At 38.6% G+C, this 18,347-nt stretch overlaps 1 protein-coding gene across 1 annotated transcript in view; it reads right to left on the bottom strand.

Annotated features, from left to right (window-relative positions):
- Positions 1-193: 193 nt before the first annotated feature.
- The window catches only part of cmip (c-Maf inducing protein), a 28,473-nt gene continuing 10,319 nt past the window's right edge, over positions 194-18,347 (bottom strand). The window contains exons 2-21 of the mRNA XM_079621108.1: positions 17,660-17,785; positions 17,523-17,573; positions 16,487-16,648; positions 15,063-15,104; positions 14,706-14,768; positions 13,776-13,856; positions 13,579-13,682; positions 12,715-12,819; positions 11,484-11,858; positions 9,578-9,643; positions 7,780-7,806; positions 7,046-7,094; positions 6,211-6,318; positions 5,993-6,109; positions 4,440-4,580; positions 4,122-4,169; positions 3,853-3,999; positions 2,678-2,783; positions 1,926-1,996; positions 194-1,280 (exon numbers count right to left, since the gene is read on the bottom strand). Of these exons, the coding sequence (XP_079477234.1) occupies positions 1,227-1,280; positions 1,926-1,996; positions 2,678-2,783; positions 3,853-3,999; positions 4,122-4,169; positions 4,440-4,580; positions 5,993-6,109; positions 6,211-6,318; positions 7,046-7,094; positions 7,780-7,806; positions 9,578-9,643; positions 11,484-11,858; positions 12,715-12,819; positions 13,579-13,682; positions 13,776-13,856; positions 14,706-14,768; positions 15,063-15,104; positions 16,487-16,648; positions 17,523-17,573; positions 17,660-17,785 (2,043 nt within the window). The 3' untranslated portion in view covers positions 194-1,226. The remainder of the gene's footprint in view (positions 1,281-1,925; positions 1,997-2,677; positions 2,784-3,852; positions 4,000-4,121; positions 4,170-4,439; positions 4,581-5,992; positions 6,110-6,210; positions 6,319-7,045; positions 7,095-7,779; positions 7,807-9,577; positions 9,644-11,483; positions 11,859-12,714; positions 12,820-13,578; positions 13,683-13,775; positions 13,857-14,705; positions 14,769-15,062; positions 15,105-16,486; positions 16,649-17,522; positions 17,574-17,659; positions 17,786-18,347) is intronic.

The raw sequence follows: 18,347 nt of genomic DNA on the forward strand, positions 1-18,347 counted from the left end.
CACAAATCTTGGCTCGATTTGATATAAATATGAGGAACATTGTCAACCGTTGTGGCAGGACACTCTTTGTGGACTCCTATTGACCACTAGAGGCAAAGTTTACAGAGAATAATAAAGCCTATTAATCTGTTTAAAAGTCCATAATGTCTCTATGTACAACTTAGCTGACTTTCCTCAGTGTTGCTAGGTGATGCAATCTTTTACAGAAAATGTTTTAGGCACCATCTTGGTTCAGTACGTTTGACAAAAGTACTTAATAAAAGAAAAAAGGACCAGAAGGGGGGGAGGGGGCTCATAAATACAAGTAGTCCCAGACTACTTCCTGGATGATGTTCTCTTAAATATGGGTGTGAAATTAAAATTACACTGTACAACGTGGCTAAAAAAAGGAGAGAGAAAAAAAGGAAAAGAATGACAAACAAAAACTTTTTTTTTTAGAGAGAGAGAAAGAGAGAGAGAGAAGCCCCTGAAATGTTTGCATTAAAAATGGGGATACGTCGATTTTCTTTACAAACACACATATGAAAGCAGTGTATGGAAAAATATGCTTATTCAAGATAAAAAATGATTTTCAGAGCGATAGAGATATAGAGATGAACATGTCAAGAAGTGAACATTGTTAACAGACACATTATACACAAGAAATCTCTGTGAGGATGCAAAAAGGATTTTGATCCGACAGGACCAAGCACACATGTAACAAGAAGAAAAGAAAAAAAAACACATGTGGAATTTGGCTTTCCACAAAGGAGGTGATATCAAAACTGTACTGGAATGTGGCTCTGAATATTCAGGCCTTCACCAGACGCTGGTACCACAGGGGAATTGGCTCCAGGTGGTTCAAGGAGAAAGGGAGAAATCAACTGTCTTCTATGGGGACAAAAAAAGAGACGCCAGTTATAAGTTAAACCGAGGGACATGGTTCCTTTGAGGGGATTTGAGATAAAGGCGAGAACGAGAAAAAGTCCCCAGGCGATGTCGCTAGAAAGGTTTCTGTGCTGTCTGATGATGTCACGGGACATATTCTTGCATTGTGATGCCGCACAAAGAGCGTCCTCAGATTCGGATGAGACACTGGATGATTCTTAAACGTTTATGATATTATAAGAAGGTCCTTGTCGTTTGAATGATGTTCCTATAAATACAGTCCTCTTTTTTTGATTATGTTGTGTCCGGATGATGTGTCAGCGATTTCCTGTGTCTATAAATCTCCTCGAGCATTGTGTTCACCACGCCTCTGTGTAGCGAACGTCCACTTCCTTTAGATTGGGTAGTTTCGCCTGTGGGTAGGATCGGAGAGAGAGGTTTAGATATTGAGATTCTTGAAGCGACATCCCAGACAGGAACATAGTGTTGGCCCAGATCCGGCCCACATCTGGTACACAGTGGTGGATTCCACACGGCCTGATCTGGGCCGACACTATGTTGCTGTCTGGGATGTTCCTGGTTCAACATGCTTTGTCGTTCCTGGAAAAAATTCCTATCGGCCCATCATTCTCTGATTTTAGTGTCAAGGGTACAATTGATTGATCTATTGTTGAACCAGGAACAAGTTTTACTTGTGTAAATCACATTGTGCACATAGGCAATAAAAAATTGGCTGCATGATAAGATTTAAAGGTGAATGTGTAATTTATGCACCATCAGTGTCACCAAATGGAATTGGGAAAGTAGAGACTGTTCAGACTTGTTTTCTGAACACTCCCCCATGTGCTATTGGCCAACCAAACAGATAACAACACCCCCGAACTCACATTAAGTCAAAGTTGCTGTTTTGTGCTGGTTGTAATGCTCAAACAAATGGATGTTTTAAAAAAGCACCACAGAATCACAGTATTTAGATTTTGGGGGAAATGAACACTACTGATTAAAGTTTAGGGTCAGTAAGATTGTATGTTTTTAAAAGAAGACATCAAGCCTCTCACCTTCAGGTCCTCATAGGTGTCTGCAGTGAGTTTAGTACTGTTCATATTCAGGCTGCACAGGCTTTTCATGGCTGCAAGGTAAAGTTGAAATAAGTTAGTTGTCCTACATGTTAACTAATATAAACCATACATGTGTCAGGAGTCCAGACACACACTAAAGGCTCTTTACAATCAAACATTTTTTGTTTTTGTTTACTGCATTTGTTAAATAGATAGTTCGGCAAAAAAAATTAAATGCTGTAATTTACTCAGATGCTTGGACCCATACAACAAAAATAGATGATAGTTTATATGTCTACGCAAAAACAAAATACAAAAAGCTGGGTAAAGTAAAAGGACCTGACTGAAATTTAAAAGCTGATGATCATCTCCTATTAAATATCATTTGTACTAACCCACTGGTTCTTGTGCGCGTTGGCAAAATTAAAAACACGACAGGAAATGACATTTCAGATCTACGGCAGAGAGGAAAATTATCTGCGAACAATGACTGTGGTTTCAGAAAGTGCATGAGTCACATTTTATGAGCTTGACGGTATAAATCACCATCCACTTTTTGTAACTATATATGAAAAACAGAAGCTCGGACATTGTGTTCTTATTTTTTCCACAGAAGAAAATAAGTCATACTGGTCTGGAATGACATGAGGGCGAGTAAATCATGACAGGATTTTCATTTTTGGATGATTTTGGACACCTTTTGGACTAGCTGGTGGGTAGCTGGATATAATATGTGTGTAATGCGCTCTTACAGCTGAGGGAGAGCAGGCCAGCGTCCGTGACTGGAGTCTCACACAAGTTCAAAACCTGCAGACAGGCCAGATGCTCTGAGAGCAGACGGAGCCCTGCATCTCCAAACTGAAAAAGAGAAAACAAACCAAGTCAATTAAAAGTCAAATGTTTGAGAACAGTAACAAAAAAAAGATATACTTTTATTCAACAAGGACACAGTAAATTGAACAAAGGTGACAGTATTATAATACTGATCATAATAATTTGTAACATTATAATTCTAACAGTCAGGGCCGGATTTACCTCACATTGTGACAATATTTGGGCAGCCCCAATATATATAATATATATATATATATATATATATATACACACACACATATATAATTCATTCGATAATGCGATAATTCATTCACGACAGAGGCGGGGAGGAGTTATGATGTTTTACCAACAGTTTGAGGAGCCAATGGAGTTACGAGGTTTCATCTCTGTTCAACACTGTTTCATTAGTTAAATATTTGCAAAACCCACAGACAGATGTAAAAGGTGACTGTAATGATTTATGAAAAAAGGACGAAATATGGAGATACAAGGTTTCTGCCTGACAGCAACGATATTTTATATTGTGTTCATTTAGATAATAGTTGTCTTGCAGTGTTTTAGCATTAGAGTGAGATAATAATATTAATTAAAAAAATTATTATTTCTCCTGGACATGCCTAAAATCCCTATGCATAAATCTGGCCCTGATACCAGTATTACAATTATAATGTAATGCTGTTCTTTTGAACTTTCAATTCATTAAAGAATCCTGACCAAAATGTATCATAGTTTCCACATTAATATTAGGCAGCATAATTGTTTTCAACATTGAGAATAATAAGAAATGTTTCTTCAGCAGCAAATCAACATATTAGAATGATTTCTGAAGGATCATGTGACTGAAGAAGACTGGACTAATGGCTACAGAAAATTCAGCTTCATCACAGAAATAGTTTTTACTGTTTTTTTGAACAAATAAATGTAGCCTTTGTGTGCATAAGAGACTTCTGAACTGTATTTACAACGCATTGGGATAGTGCTTCCCGATTCTAAACAGCTCCTTGTTCAAGAGCACATTTGCTAGACTGTTAATACAATAGTGGAGATTCTCTGGAACTGTTGGACTGTGGAATGAGCAGAAGTAAACAGAGACCTGGGTGGACCACAGGTTGAGCTGTTTGAGGGATGGCAGTTTGATGAGCTGTTCGGCGCAGGCACTGGTGACGTTGGTGAACGCCAAGCTGAGGTTCTCCAGATTGCCGAAGGAACCGGAGCTCAGCAGGCGAGCCAAGTCAGCATCCTAGAGTAAAAAATAAGAAGGGGAAAAAAGCCTTGAGAAAGGATGTTTGGTACCGTGTTTAACTAAGAAAACAACAGCGTGGATGCAAGCACATACACACATTATAATTTACACACACTCACCGTAGATTTAGAGGGCAGAGTGAGTCGAGTAGGGCCTCCTTTTCTTTGCTAAACAGAGAGAAAGATATGACTAGTTCTGCAGATTTCAGTTCAAACAACAGGTGGCACTTGAGAGTCAGCACTGTATACGTAGGAAGTTTGTAAATGGGTCACTTCTGTCTTTCTGTTAATGGGAGCACTGCGTTAAACCAACAGTCAGAGCTCGGCCTGTGACGGCAGCAATGACTGCAGAATGACCGGGCCACTGTGTTATCGAAATCTGCACGTGGCGGTGAAAATATCTCGGTGTTGATTTGTGAAATTGGTTTGTGCACTCACCAGTTCTTTAAGCTCCCTCTGCCTGTCGCACAGCTGCTCGTACATGCGCAGACCGACCTGGGTGCTCTCCAGGGTGGAGATGATTTGTAGCTGAGTGTCCTTGTTCTCTATGATGTTATACTCCAGCATCAAACACAAGATCTGCACGGCACAAACACAGGGATGAATGTTTTATCCTACATGCAGGTTTCTATGGAGTTTCTTGAACTCTTCACAGATAATGTAGTGCCTTGCTGTCAACTTATGATGGTCTGTTTCTGTGTGAATCCTGCCTGGGTAACTGATTTGATCATTTTCGAGGGCAACAACCCTTAACGGACACTTTCCAGAAACCATGTGCTGCAGAAACTGTTCCTAATGTGACACTTGTCTAAAGGTGCAGTCACATTAGCAAAACGTCAGAAAAATTTTGCAGGCAAAAAGGTATTTTGATTACGGTCAATACCGTAGCAATGTATGAATCGCAGAAGTCACTTTGTTGGGCCACACAACAAATTTATGTGAACCAGTTGCGAAATCCACGCAGGGAAATCTTTCGCAAAAAAATCTCATGCAAAGTTCCCAATTGTGTGGATTCCTACTGAAACAACTGGATTTCACTCGCGGAAATTTGCAAAAGCGCACCCTATCGCTCGCCGTTGATTCCAGAGGAATTTGGCATCGGAACAATGTTAAACTAACAAGTGGAAACTCTAATAAACACAAAAACATACAAATATCGGATGAAATGGTAAAATATCAGCCGACGTTTAAATTAGTTTTTAATCATTGCAATGCATTCTGGGATTGCCAAATACACAAAGGGATACATCGTTGGCCACATTGTAGCAAATACTGCCTGGATACATCGTTGGCCACATTGTAATCAGAGTGTCGACTAACTGGTCCACTTTACCGTTTATTCTGGTCTAGAACTGTCAACTTAAAACTTTAAGTGATCAACTAACGTTTTATTTTTTTCATGTTGTTTATGGGCGAGCTTAACAGAAATTGATCATACTACAACAAAAGATGGCTGTGTAAAAAAAAAAAAAAAAAAAAAAAAAAAAACCTGCAACAGTTTACGCAAAAAGGGAGGAAAAAAAAAGGGCAAAAACATGCTTAGAATTTCTGTCTGCATTAAAATATAGATTATTTAAAGCGGAATATACAATTCTGCACTTGTTTACTAAGCCTAGTCGTCATTTCTTCCTCAGAAGCATTCATTAGTACCTTGCAAACACAACTCTGTTTCTCAGGAAGTTGCATAATGCTTGCCGATCAGATAAAACCGGTCAGTGAACAGGCTGTGGCTGAGACTAGCAAAACTGTGTCCAAAATCAGGCCCTATACCTTTAAATAGGGCACAGCCATTTGTAGTGGAGTCCGAAACCATAGTGGACGTTATCGAGTGCACTCATTCAATCGATTTCGAACACAAATTAGTTCTTAGATGCTAGCAGTCTACTGTTTTGAGGAGCCTTTGGGTTGAACCGTTCATTATGCCAAAATAATGTTATTCAGGTGTGTATCTTAATACATTTAATCTCAAAGCAACAGTTAGTGATTTGTACCTCCACCATGGTCTGGTTCCCCCGCAGGGCCAAGAGCATGCAGGGTCCCAGTTTATTTTCAGCCAGCGACAGTAGAAATTTCTTCGTCTTGTAGCAGGAGCCCATGAGGATGTGGACCTGTGAGGACGAACAACATCAAACCATTAAAGTAGATATAGTGGCAGGACAAAGACTAAACTAAATGAGACCTCTCGTATTGCAAACAAACACTTTTATACCATGCTAGCGAACAACTCTCCGTCGTCGTCGCAAGCTACGCCTCCTGGACTGTAGAGCTGGAACCACCCGTCTTTACCAGAGCGCACGCTGAGCAAACAGGAGTGGACCTGTGAGAGACACAAACACACACATGCATTTACAAACCATTACTAAGCCTATAGTGGAAATGTTAAGTACACTGCAAAAAAAATATTACTACGATTATTTATCACCACTTAAAATTCAATATTAGAATAAGAAATCATGTGTTTTTTCGGTCCCACTTTATATTAAGTGGCTTTAAGTACCATGTACTTACATCGAAAAATAAGTACAATGTACTTATTGTGTTCATGTTTTATTGTAAAACACTTTTGCTGCTATTGCGGTGTGATACGGGTAAGGTTAGGGACAGGTGTGCTGGTATGGTTAAGTTTAAGGGTGGGTTATGGTGTAAGGGAAGGGTCAACAGTGTAATTACAAATGTAATTACATACATTAATTACAGCTGTAATTACATGCAGGTATTTAAAAAATATAAGTACAATGTAAAAACATGTATCTACACAATAAGTCCATTGTCTCAAATTATTAATTTCAATGTAAGTACATAGTATTTAAAGCCACTTAATATAAAGTGGGACCGTTTTTTTAACTTAAAAAATATGTTTGTGCTTGACTTAAAGTGCAGTTAACTTTAGTTTAGTTTAATTAAACTGGATACATCAGTCATCCCAACACATTTTAAGTTGTTATAACTAATTGCAGCAACATTTATTTTTTACAATGTAAGCATACGACTGAAACTATAAACTAAACGACACCCTTTCTGCAAACAACAGTTTCCTGTCTCACCTCTTGTCTGGGATCTTCAGCAAACCTCTGAATGACATATTTCAGCTCTCTGTTACAAAAATAACAAAAACAGATCTGTTAGATGACAAAAACGTAGACTTAAGAAATTCCCGAAAATAATTATAACAAACCCGTATTACTTTTTCTGAACAATAGATGCTCTTTCCCATGCAATTATAATGAAAAAAGACTGGAAGCTTCAAAAAGATACAAAAGCACCATAAATGTATAATAACTATGGGTTGATTTTAAAAAGAGCTATTGAGGATTCTTTTATGGTGCACTTGTGTTGTTTCGATTTCGACAAACTCAACATGACTGGCCAGGACACTTTAAAAAAAAGAAAGTCATGCTGGTTTAAAATGAAATAAGGGTGAGAAAATGATGACTGAATTTTAATTTTTGTATAAACTATCCCATTAAGTATTATAATGACTCAAACCCCTAAAGGGAAGAAAGAGTGTTCCATCATCATTTACTCGCCCTCATGTCATGTCATTCCAAACCTGTATGACTTTTTTTCAGCGGAACATTACGGAAGATATTTTGATATGTTCAAAGGAAGAAAAAAAGTCATACAGGTTTGGAAGTTTTCATTTTTGAGTGAACTATCCCTTTAACAAACCAGATTGCTAGTCCCTGACATTTCATATCTTAAAGCCTTATTTAAGCATCTAGTTCGTTACACAGTAGGAGGAGGATAATGTCACTTATAATGTCACAATGTCACTTACTTTGTAAATTTGGCATGTGCGAGGGCCCTGGAGAAGAGAGAGCAAAAAGAGAAAAACATTGGTACACGAAAAAAGACGGTGTCGTCATTCCACATTATTACACAAGTTGCTTTCTGAGTCTACATGTAGGCGTGCTTGCCTTAACACGCACAACGATACAATTTCAAGTCATCTAAAGTGTTGTGTATGTGTGTCTGGGAGGACTTCATCAAATGTTTTGCATGTGAGCTCTGGGATGCTGTTATTTTCTAATGAAGGCTGAAAGCTCGGCGTGGCGTACGAGCGCAGGTGAGCCCCCCACCTGTGGCAACTGCAGGGCTCTGCAGAAGACCTGTAATGATGTGCTCTGTCCTGCAGGGCCAATTACAGGAGCCACAAAGGACCTGAAACGCCTCACCCAATACCCACAATCCCACTGCAGAGCCCTGCTGCGGCTCGCCCACGTCAGTACTCTCCCCTGCACGCCGTTCCTCGAGAGACCAGCCCACCGCACGTACACAGAGAGCCCCTGGTATCGTTATGTAGGCTACACATTCAAAACATGAATTAATATTGTATATACACTACCATCCAAAACTTTGGGGTCAAGACGTTTTTACGTTTTTTGAACGAAGTCAAGGCTGCATTCATTTAATCAAAAATAGTTAAAATAGCAATATTGTGACATACTGTTACAATTTAAAAATTCTATTTTAAATTGTCATTTATTTCTGTTATTTCTGTTTTCTATGGCAAAGCTGAATTCTGCAGTCATTAACTCCAGTCTTCAGTGTCACATGATCCGTCAGAAATCATTCTCAAGAAGCATTTCTTATTATTATCAATGTTGAAAATAGTTGTGCTGCTTGATCTTTTTGTGGAAATCATGATAATTTCTTTTCAGGATTCTTTGAGGATTATAAAGCTGAAAATAATAAAACATTTTATTGGAAATATAAATCTTTTATGACATTTTAAAATGTCTTTACTGTCGCTTTTGATCAATTTAATGCATCCTTGTTAAATAAAACAATAATAATTTTTTTTTTTAAATGCTGACCCCAAACTTTTGAACAGTAGTGTAATATGCATTTTAAACTTGAGCATAAAAACAAAATTCTTATTAAAAATGTTAATCAATTATACACTAATCGAGCAAATTTCATTTAATTTTCAACTTTTCTTCATCGTTTTGTGTTGATCAGACTGGCTAAAATGTGCTCATTAGTTGCTGTTACTGCGGACCTATAGACCTTACGTAGCCCCGCCCCTTTTCAGCGCTGCGCTCGTTGTCTTTTGTCTGTATTTTCACAGTGATCTTGCATTTATGAATGAACGGTCTACTTAAAATCTTCCCGGTCTACTGACATTTGTTAAGACATCTGCTTTAAACATTACAATCCTCATGATCACTATCGTTAACTTTACATTACGTAAAGCCACTTCACCAGCTAGTTACTCCTGGACAGCAATGCCATACAAATATACAGAGCGACCGCAAAACGGAAGTTCAAAGACAATATTCTAAAGATGGCTGCGCACTTGTTTCTCTTGCGCATAAGGTCTATAGAGTAATTTAATCAAATTCTGATCCAATTCGCCACTGCAATGGTGTGCAAAAAACAAGTTCTACATTAAATCGAAACAAACGCGATGGGAGTGGAGCTAAATCGCAGCAGCTATAATAGTTTTCAGTATTATCTATTCAATTTCAATTTCTAATAGTGCGGCCCTAGTTAAAGAGTTAGAACAGACGTCATACAACCAGTTACAAAGAAAGCAACTGTGAGCAGGACGGGAAGGGAGTAAATGGCCTTACTCTTTCGGGAAGGGGATGGGTTGAAGCAGGCTGGCCAGTGCTGGTCTCCAGTCATCGTAGTCCGATCTGCAGAGAGAAAAGGCCACAGGAGAAATTAGAGATTCAGAGGCAGGAAGAAAATAAGAACCTTATGTAAGATTGCCCAGTAAAAGCTGAAACCTCTTTGGCCCTGCTGTGATCTGCAACCGGATGGTTCATAATAAGATCAGATAAAGGAGGTAAAGGCTAAAAATGGATTCCGTTTAAAGAATCTGTTATAAATAAGCAGACAGGTTTATGATCACTCCTCCCTGTGATTATAGTGGAGTCTGCTTTTTCATATACCGAAATGATCATTTATACACCATGTGGGACGATAAGCAGTGTTCAAGAGTAACTAACTAAAAGTAGCATTGCTACACTACATTTTTCAGTGCAAGCTGTTTTTAAAATAGCGTATGTTTTTCTGTAAGCTAATTATTCCAACGAACCGCAGTGTTGCACAATATAAAGCGTTGAATTGCACTTACTCTTTCTCCTAAAATGCTTATTTCTTTCTGTTGCTCAAATAGCGCAGGGATGCCAAATCCATTTTAAAAAATTAGGTGGTTAGGACAATTTGTTGTAGCAAATCACTTTGACCAGGCAACTGTATCAAAACTGTATATATTTAGCAATTCATTTCCCTGCATGTGTTTTTTCTTTTTGGTAGTTAAATAAAGATTTAGTTAAAATAAATGTAGTCACGTTTGGAACACATACGTTTAAGGTCCTGATATACTTCAAGTGAAGCCAATGTGACAATTTCTAATAAAATCAGGCCAAAACGACGTTCGGTTTGAATTTGTTACGCGAATTCGAAAAAGCTTTCCAAACCAAACTTTTCAGAAAAGTTTACTCCTCCTAGTTAAGATTTTCGAACCTCCATTGGTTCGTGGCAATTACACAATAGGTAGTTGTGCGCTGAGGCTCCGCTCTCTTTAATTTAGAAATGTTCTGCAGTTCCTTTCTTCAGTTCAGTCCATCAAGGTCAGATGCCAGTAAAACATGAACATACTAGAGAGCTGCTTTATAGTAGAATATAGTTTCTCACCGCTGTCATTTCTGTTGCATGTTTATTTTGTTATTAAAGAGGAAAGCACAGAGCACAGATTTACAGATTCATCTAAACGGCGCTCTCAGAAGCTTTTGCAGCACTGGGATGTTCGCTTCCAATGCTCATTTTCCGCAGAATAGATAGACGATACCAGCTGCGCTTTCTTGCTCTCCCATCTCTCCGAGAGTAAGTTACACACAAACCCGCCTCCTCTCACTCACTCGTTCAATTTGTTCAGGATGAATATTGTTGGTGTTACAGGGCTTGAATTTCGGTGTGGGATTGTGCATAATTTTACTCATTCCCGTAGATTTTCAGTCAAAGTGCGCACATCTAAATAGAGTACTTTTTCACGCTTAAACAGTCAAATACACACAAAATAATGACATAATGCCTGTGTGCGAGTATCCTTGTTAACACAATCAGTTGTGTTTTAAATGAAGGTACGTACAGAGTTGAGAAATGCATGTGTAACAATATAATGAATCTGTGCGTCAGTTTTTAAAGTGACATCAGCCCAACATACCAGCTGCCAAATATGAGATAGTAGTAAAAATATCTACATGGCAGTTTTTCCCTATTGTATCGATAGTAAATGGTAGTTTAACTTCATTAAATTACCACTAGAATGTACTTCGGCAAGCTCATCAATTAGCATAAAATTAATTTAGCATTATTTATTTGAGGTCCTGTGATGAGGCCAGCATTTACCTCTACCATGTGAGCAGGTCTGACAGCCATTACTGCCTAGAGGAACATCTGAAGACTGGACGGAAACATGCATAATTAGAGCGGAATAATAGAACAAAGATCCAGAGACGGCATACTTACAGCATCTTGAGGATGAGGGCGAAACAGCCCAGCACTCTGTCGGCGTGGGCAGGCAGCTGAATGGACAGGGCGTTGAGCGCAGGGCTGACCAGTAGACAGTCGATCAGGTTGGGCTCGCTGTCGCCCTCTGCAGGGGCCTTGCGCAGTGTGTTAGCGGTGTTGTTGTTGTTGCGCTCCAGCTCTACTAGGATCTCGCTGGAATTGACGATGGAAGGTGGCGGTGAAAGGGGCAGGGCCGGGGGTGGAGACAGGGTGGTGGTCAGGGGTGGCGTGGGCGGCTCGGGCCGCAGCAGCCGCAAAGGCATGGGCGGTTTTCTCTCACTTTGCTGCTGACAACCGTTTCGGATTTCCTTCAGACTGGGAGAGTTGTCCCGACTAACAGAAAGAGAAAGAAAAAGATCAGACATAAGCCACTTACCATGAATTAAACTATTATTTGTATTATATACACACTACTGTTAAAAAGTTTGGGGTTGGTAAGATTGTCTTCATTTTTCTGAAGGAAGCCTCTAATTCTACCTAGAAAATATTTTCAAAAGGTCAATCACCTTTCACTGTCCATTAGTTGATACATTTAAATGTAATATTATTATTATAGAGTTTTGGGCTCTTTCCATGGAAATTGCCATATTTGCATGCAGTCCTACACAAAACACCAGGTGTTTAATTTGCTATACAGCCACTGTATTTGACTTTATTTGACTAACAAGTAACTATTGGACATCTGATTCTGTCAAATGAAACAGGATGAAAACATGTAAATGTGCACCTTAAATATCCATGAACTTTACAGTAGTTACGGAAATTTGTCGAAAGGCCATTGGAGAGTGAAAGAGAGAACCGATAGCAACAAAATAAAACAGAGATGGGGCAGTGCAAGGAAGCCAGGGGAGTGAGCTCTGACATGTCTCACTCTCTTGAGTAATTGTGAATCATGGAAACTTTTGAAAATAGTTCCTTATTCCTCTCAGGTGGGTGCACCGCGACACAGAGGTTTAAAGTGATGACACAAACAGGACAGTTGAGACCAAAAGTGTCACTATAGCCATGTCGTTGTTGTTTGACACAGACCAATAAAAGCAGTTGGAGAGTATTTTAAGACGATTTAAGAACCGGCTCATACAATAGGGTGCCGTTGAGACGGCAATTATGATTCAGAGAAATGTTTTGAGCTCAGGTCCCAGGGGCACATCACATCTCATGGGTTGGAAAACCAGTGAATCAGACGCACCTGTTGATGAACTCTTCGTAGCAAGAGTAGATGGCAGCAAGGCACACCGCCACGAGATTGGGGAGAACCCGAGGATGAGGGCACTGTCCGGTGGGACCGTGCATGCTGTAATAATACATGTATGAAAAGGTCAGGTTAGCATAGCTCCTGTGTTCAAACGCACACAAAATGACAGCTAAAAGAAAACAAAGCTGTAGCAGGAAGTAAGCGCAGGGCTTGGTCCTAAACAGACCATTAAAATGACACAGTCTGATAGATAAAAGGACGTTACAGTTTGTGTACATATGAAGGCCTGTTCTTTGTACGTAAGTGAGGGGGAGTCAGGATGAGGTAACATTGTGTCCTAACCAGGCGCGATGCAACGAGATTCCAAGCTTTTATCGCTTGCCGGATTGCATCGGGTAAGGTCACATGTTGTCTTAACTACAGTTTTGCCTGCAATAGGCTTGCTGCGATAGTCGGTGTTACCGGTGTTCAGCCGCAACACTGGTTACATTACTTTCCCACAGCGGCACTGACCCCCCACTTTCAATTAGATTTTTTCATAGTAATAAAAATAATTTAGTTCAGTTAGAGAACAGACACTACAATTCAAATTAAAAAGTCGCAGCACAGATCAGCAGCAGTAAAAGCACCTATTTGGCAATATTGTGGATTTAAACCCAATGATGATAGGGAACCTGCAAAGGGTTAATTGTGTTTTTTATTAAGAATAATAATGAACCAACCATTCAAGCAATAGCCGCCCCAGCATGTCGATTAACCAGTGGGAAAATTTCCTCACCGTCACATCCCTAGCCTGCAGGAAAAGTGATGTGTGTAAAGGGGGGGGGGGGGGGGTTGTTGAGGGAGAATGTCACTCACCTGTGAATGAACTTCTTGACCACTTCCATGCCAGCGTTTAGTTCATTCAGAGCCAAAATATACTCCTGAGTAAAGAGACGGAGTCTGGGGCATTTTCCAAAGTCCTGGATCGAGAAGAAAAGACCAGGAGAGTCAGTCAATGATGGTGCGGTGATGCGTGAATTCGAGAGCACATCTGGCGTAGTGCGCACACCCACCATGTTGTGTTTGAGGATTCTCTGAACCACAGGAGTGAACACTTCAATCACCACCATCGACCGAGGACGCTCCCTACAGTGCTGCATAGAGGAACACAATAAAAAACAATCTCGATTAATACATATATTATTCTTATTCATCAGAATCATTAATCCCCTAATAAAAATAAAAAAAACTTGGTAAAGTGTTGATATCAGACGATAATACCACTAAAGTTTGGGGTTCGTACAATGTTTTTTATATGGTTTTGAAATTATTAAATGATTTCTCTATAGCTTTAATGATGATGGCTGCAGTTACTTTATCAAACATACACTAAAAAGTAATATTGTGAAATTACAATTTCAAAGTAACTGTTTTAAAACTATTTTAACAAAATAATACATTTCTGTGATGGCAAAGCTGAATTTTCAGCAGTCTTCAGTGTCGCACAATCCTTCAGAAATCATTCTAATATGCTAATTTGCTGCTCAAGTAACATTTCTTATTACTATCAATGCTGAAAACAGTTGTGCTGCTTAATATTTTTGTGGAAACCATGCTACTTTTTTCCAGAATAAAAAGTGCAAAAGAACAGCATTTATTTGAAAAATATTTTTGTAACATTCCAAATGTATTTATGGTCATTTATGGTCATCACTTTTGATACATTTTGTGTGTTCTTGCTAAGTATTCATTTCTTTCCAAAAAAAAAAAAATCTTGTTACAAATATTGATAATGCCTTTTTTTAAATCCTAGTGGGTTAAATACTTAACTAAATGAATGGCACTTTATGACCATTTTCTCTTTTATTTGAAATGTATTAAACACAAGCCAAAAGACTTTAAACAGTAAAAAAATGAAAGATTAAAAAATAAAATACTATTTCAGGTTTACAATACTAAACTCATCTGTTCCCCTGAAGAATAGCCAGAATCATCACATTTACCTTGCAGAAGAATTCACACAGGTCGGGGGGAGGGTGGTTATTCTCCAGCAGGGGTGCGATGGCCTACAGACAGATTCTAACCATTAGTCACCTTCCCCACAGACATGTAGAGTCTTGTTGCTTTTCATCCACATTTTCAGAAACCGCATAACCTTCAGAGGCTAGTCTAGCACATCTGTGCATGCATGTCTTGTTTCTATAGCAGTACACTACATTTTCAAATTAATTTTATTCTAGAGCAGGTTTCACTCAGCCTTAAGACACATCACGTAACCCTGCCTTTGTTAGCAATCGAGTTTAACAGTCTTATGTGAATGTCTTTTCATATTTTCTTTGTAAAGAAGCAGCCCCACTCACCACAATGATGTTCTCATGGTCCTGAGCGCTGAGGTTAGTGTTCTGGGAAGGAAATGACATGAATGCACTGTTGAGAACTCACTGGCCAGTGATGCTACAGCTACGTGACTCAAAAACCAGCAAACTCTATTTTTAATTTGTTAATGCCTTCTTGGGAAAGCTTGTGTGATTCAGGGATTCAGCCTTTGACCCAGTTTTAGAACTTTTAAAACATTTGTTTAATGCTAATCAGTTTAAATGCTTGGTATAGTGGATGTTAAAATTATTAATATGCAAACCAAAGTACAGATGCAGCCAATGTTTTAATTTCTGCAAACACTCCGAGGAAAAGGAGAGCAGTTGTGTAGTGTTGCAAATGTAAAAAAAAAAAGAAAGAAAAAAAGAGGCAACCAAAGGTAACTTAACCTAAACATACTGCAGACTCAAAATGAGTGGAAACTAGCACCTCAATTCACAGATGATCGAGTTCTAAAAGAAAGATGCCAGCTATACTTTAAGGAGAAACTGGCTGAACGATCAAACATTTGACAAATCTGATGTCCTCAAACAGAAAAGGGACTCTTAAATGCACAAAAAAGTTATTTCAGGGTTGCTATCTAATCACTTATAGTTTATAAGTTTATGGTATTCCGTTCCCTACATGTGGTTGGCTCGGTCAAATCTTTTTCTTTCTTTTTTTTGCATGTTTATTTGTGAAAATGTCTTTACTGTCACTTTTGATTAATTTAATGCGTCCCTGCGGAAATAAATTTTTAATTTATTTAAAGAAACCTCACTGATCCCACATACATTTATAGTATAATGTATCTGTTATCAAAAGTACAGTGTATCAGTTTTTTTTTTTAAATCTAATAGTAAAATCTACTCTAGTAAAATTATATATAGAAAATAACCATGTATAAAACAACTAAATATTGTACACATGAAAGGTATTTCTCATTTAGCAATTTTCTCTTTTAATTGTAATTTCATATACACAAGCCAAAATATTTAAAACATAACAAATCAAAGATTAAAAACCGCAGTACATCAAAAATATAAAACAAATCCAATTTTATTTCAGCAAAAATCAAATCTGACAAATCTGATCTCCTCAGTAAGAAAAGTGACTAACAAATGCACGGACGTTTTTCTTTTTAGAGTTCAGGGTTGCTAACTTGTCACTTGAATTAAGAGGACCTCTGTCAATATAAATCTGTTTTGATGCCCGTTTAGTTTTGTCCATTATTTGATTATTTGAAGTATCATTATCCATGACGTGTTACACATCAACATTTTGGGCAGACATGCAAGCAATAATAGTGATGCATGCCTTAGCAAGCACAATTAAAGAGCTTTGCTTAAGAGAAACACTCAATTCTAACTAAATGTATAATGACTCTTACCTTAGCAGTTAGACAGGCATGCAAACGTGTGTGACGTACCTCAGCAAGCAGGGTGGAGATAATGTGCAGTGGTGCCTGATGAATGGATTCGTCCTGCAGGGGTGAGGTGAGGGCCATGTCCACCAGGGCCCTGATCTCCTTCAGAACCACGTCCCAGCGGCTCGGGTTATTCAGAACCTTGCGGTACTTGTAGATCTTTTTCTGCATATAAATCAGATAACCCAGATTACACACCTGCCTTTTAACAATGCGACCAACAGTTATGAAACCAGGACACATTTTACCGCCATAATGCAACAGTGGTTATGTACTACATTACAGTGTGAAGTATGTAGTGAATTTACTCAGAAATGAGCTGTGATAGTCAGGTTTGGGGATTTAGATTTTAGTTCTTATTTTGTTCCATTTTATTGGCCTCGTGTATGGATGTTTTTTTCAACAACAATTTAAAACACACTTTTCGCACTCTCACTACTAGTTAAATTTGTCTACTAGTATTTGTCTTACTAGCAATGTCCAAATGTCTCTAGCAAATGAAATAAATGCATTTTTTAAAGTCTTGAACATTTCCACCACATCTTAAAATATGTTTGTGGCGGTGCAGAAGAAAAATGTAAACATACATTCACTCACACACACACACACACACACACACAGTATATATATATATATATTATTGAAGCAAAAGTAGAACATTTAGTGGAAAATCACGATAATATTCAAATGGTTTATTACCATTTAATTTTTTTCCTTCCAAAAACAATTAAGTGTGGAAATATATCTTTGTCTTGCTAAGACTAAGTGATATTTGTTGTTTCCTTTACATATCACGCCTCATATTTCATATCAATCATGCTCTTATTACCTGACAAATATTAACTTAAATCTTTACCGGGGCAAAATTGTTCACAGTGGATTTAAAGCCACAACTGAGGTACTGAATGTGTAATTAAGTAGTGGATGAAACACCCACATATACGTACTCCGATAAATTTATACTCTCACTAAGACCATGCAAAATGTCATTACACCAATGCTTTTTGCAAATCTAGCCTTCCTAGACGTGTGACCTTACCTTCCACTGTATAGAGTGAAACCACTGGTCCCGCAGATAGCTGTTAGCAGCCTGTGAGTGCACACAAACATTCACAAAATGAGTCAGAGCGTAATCGCAACATGAGTGTGATGAAACAGTGAGGGGGCTGGAGATACCTGCAGGAGGACCGTCCCTCCAGGGAAGCTTAGCTGGACACAGTATTTGGGGGCATTGTCCCAGGACAACAGCTGCAGGTCCTCTATAGTGCTGTAAGACAGAGGGGCCTCCATGTATCCTGTGGGCTACAGAGACAGGAAGAGGAAAACACGTTCATATTTGCAGAAAACCTTCAGGGTTTTCACAGCTCTCAGGGGGAACTTGACGTACCGCATTGACCACCTTAAAGAAAGCCCTACAGATATCGTCATGGAAGGGTGGTTGTATTATTTATTACTTTGCATAGAATTTCAAAAGTGAATAATATGATGATTGCCCTTTGAATGTCACGCTACACCTTCGGAGTTGCATTGTACAACTCTTGACGTAGAAATATTTGAGGCAACGTCCCCCACACAATGATTGTTTCAAATTGTTTCAAAGGTCAGTAGCAAACTTGGTTGAAGTTGAAATTGTTTGAACTTGGAGTTTTGTGTTGCTAGTCACAATGCACAGCCTGCATTATGGATTTCAGCATGGCAGGGTTATCATTCTTGTTTTATTTGTGTATAAAATAACATTGGGAATCTCACAAATGAGAAGAACACAAAACGGCAGAAATGAATACACATTTCATACTTGTTATGATTATTTTACACAATATCCATTTAGAAATACAAGTTGAAACTATTTGAGCTTGGAGTTTGG

The sequence above is a fragment of the Phoxinus phoxinus genome (genome assembly GCF_949152265.1).
Source record: "Phoxinus phoxinus genome assembly, chromosome: 8".
Lineage (NCBI taxonomy): Eukaryota > Metazoa > Chordata > Actinopteri > Cypriniformes > Leuciscidae > Phoxinus > Phoxinus phoxinus.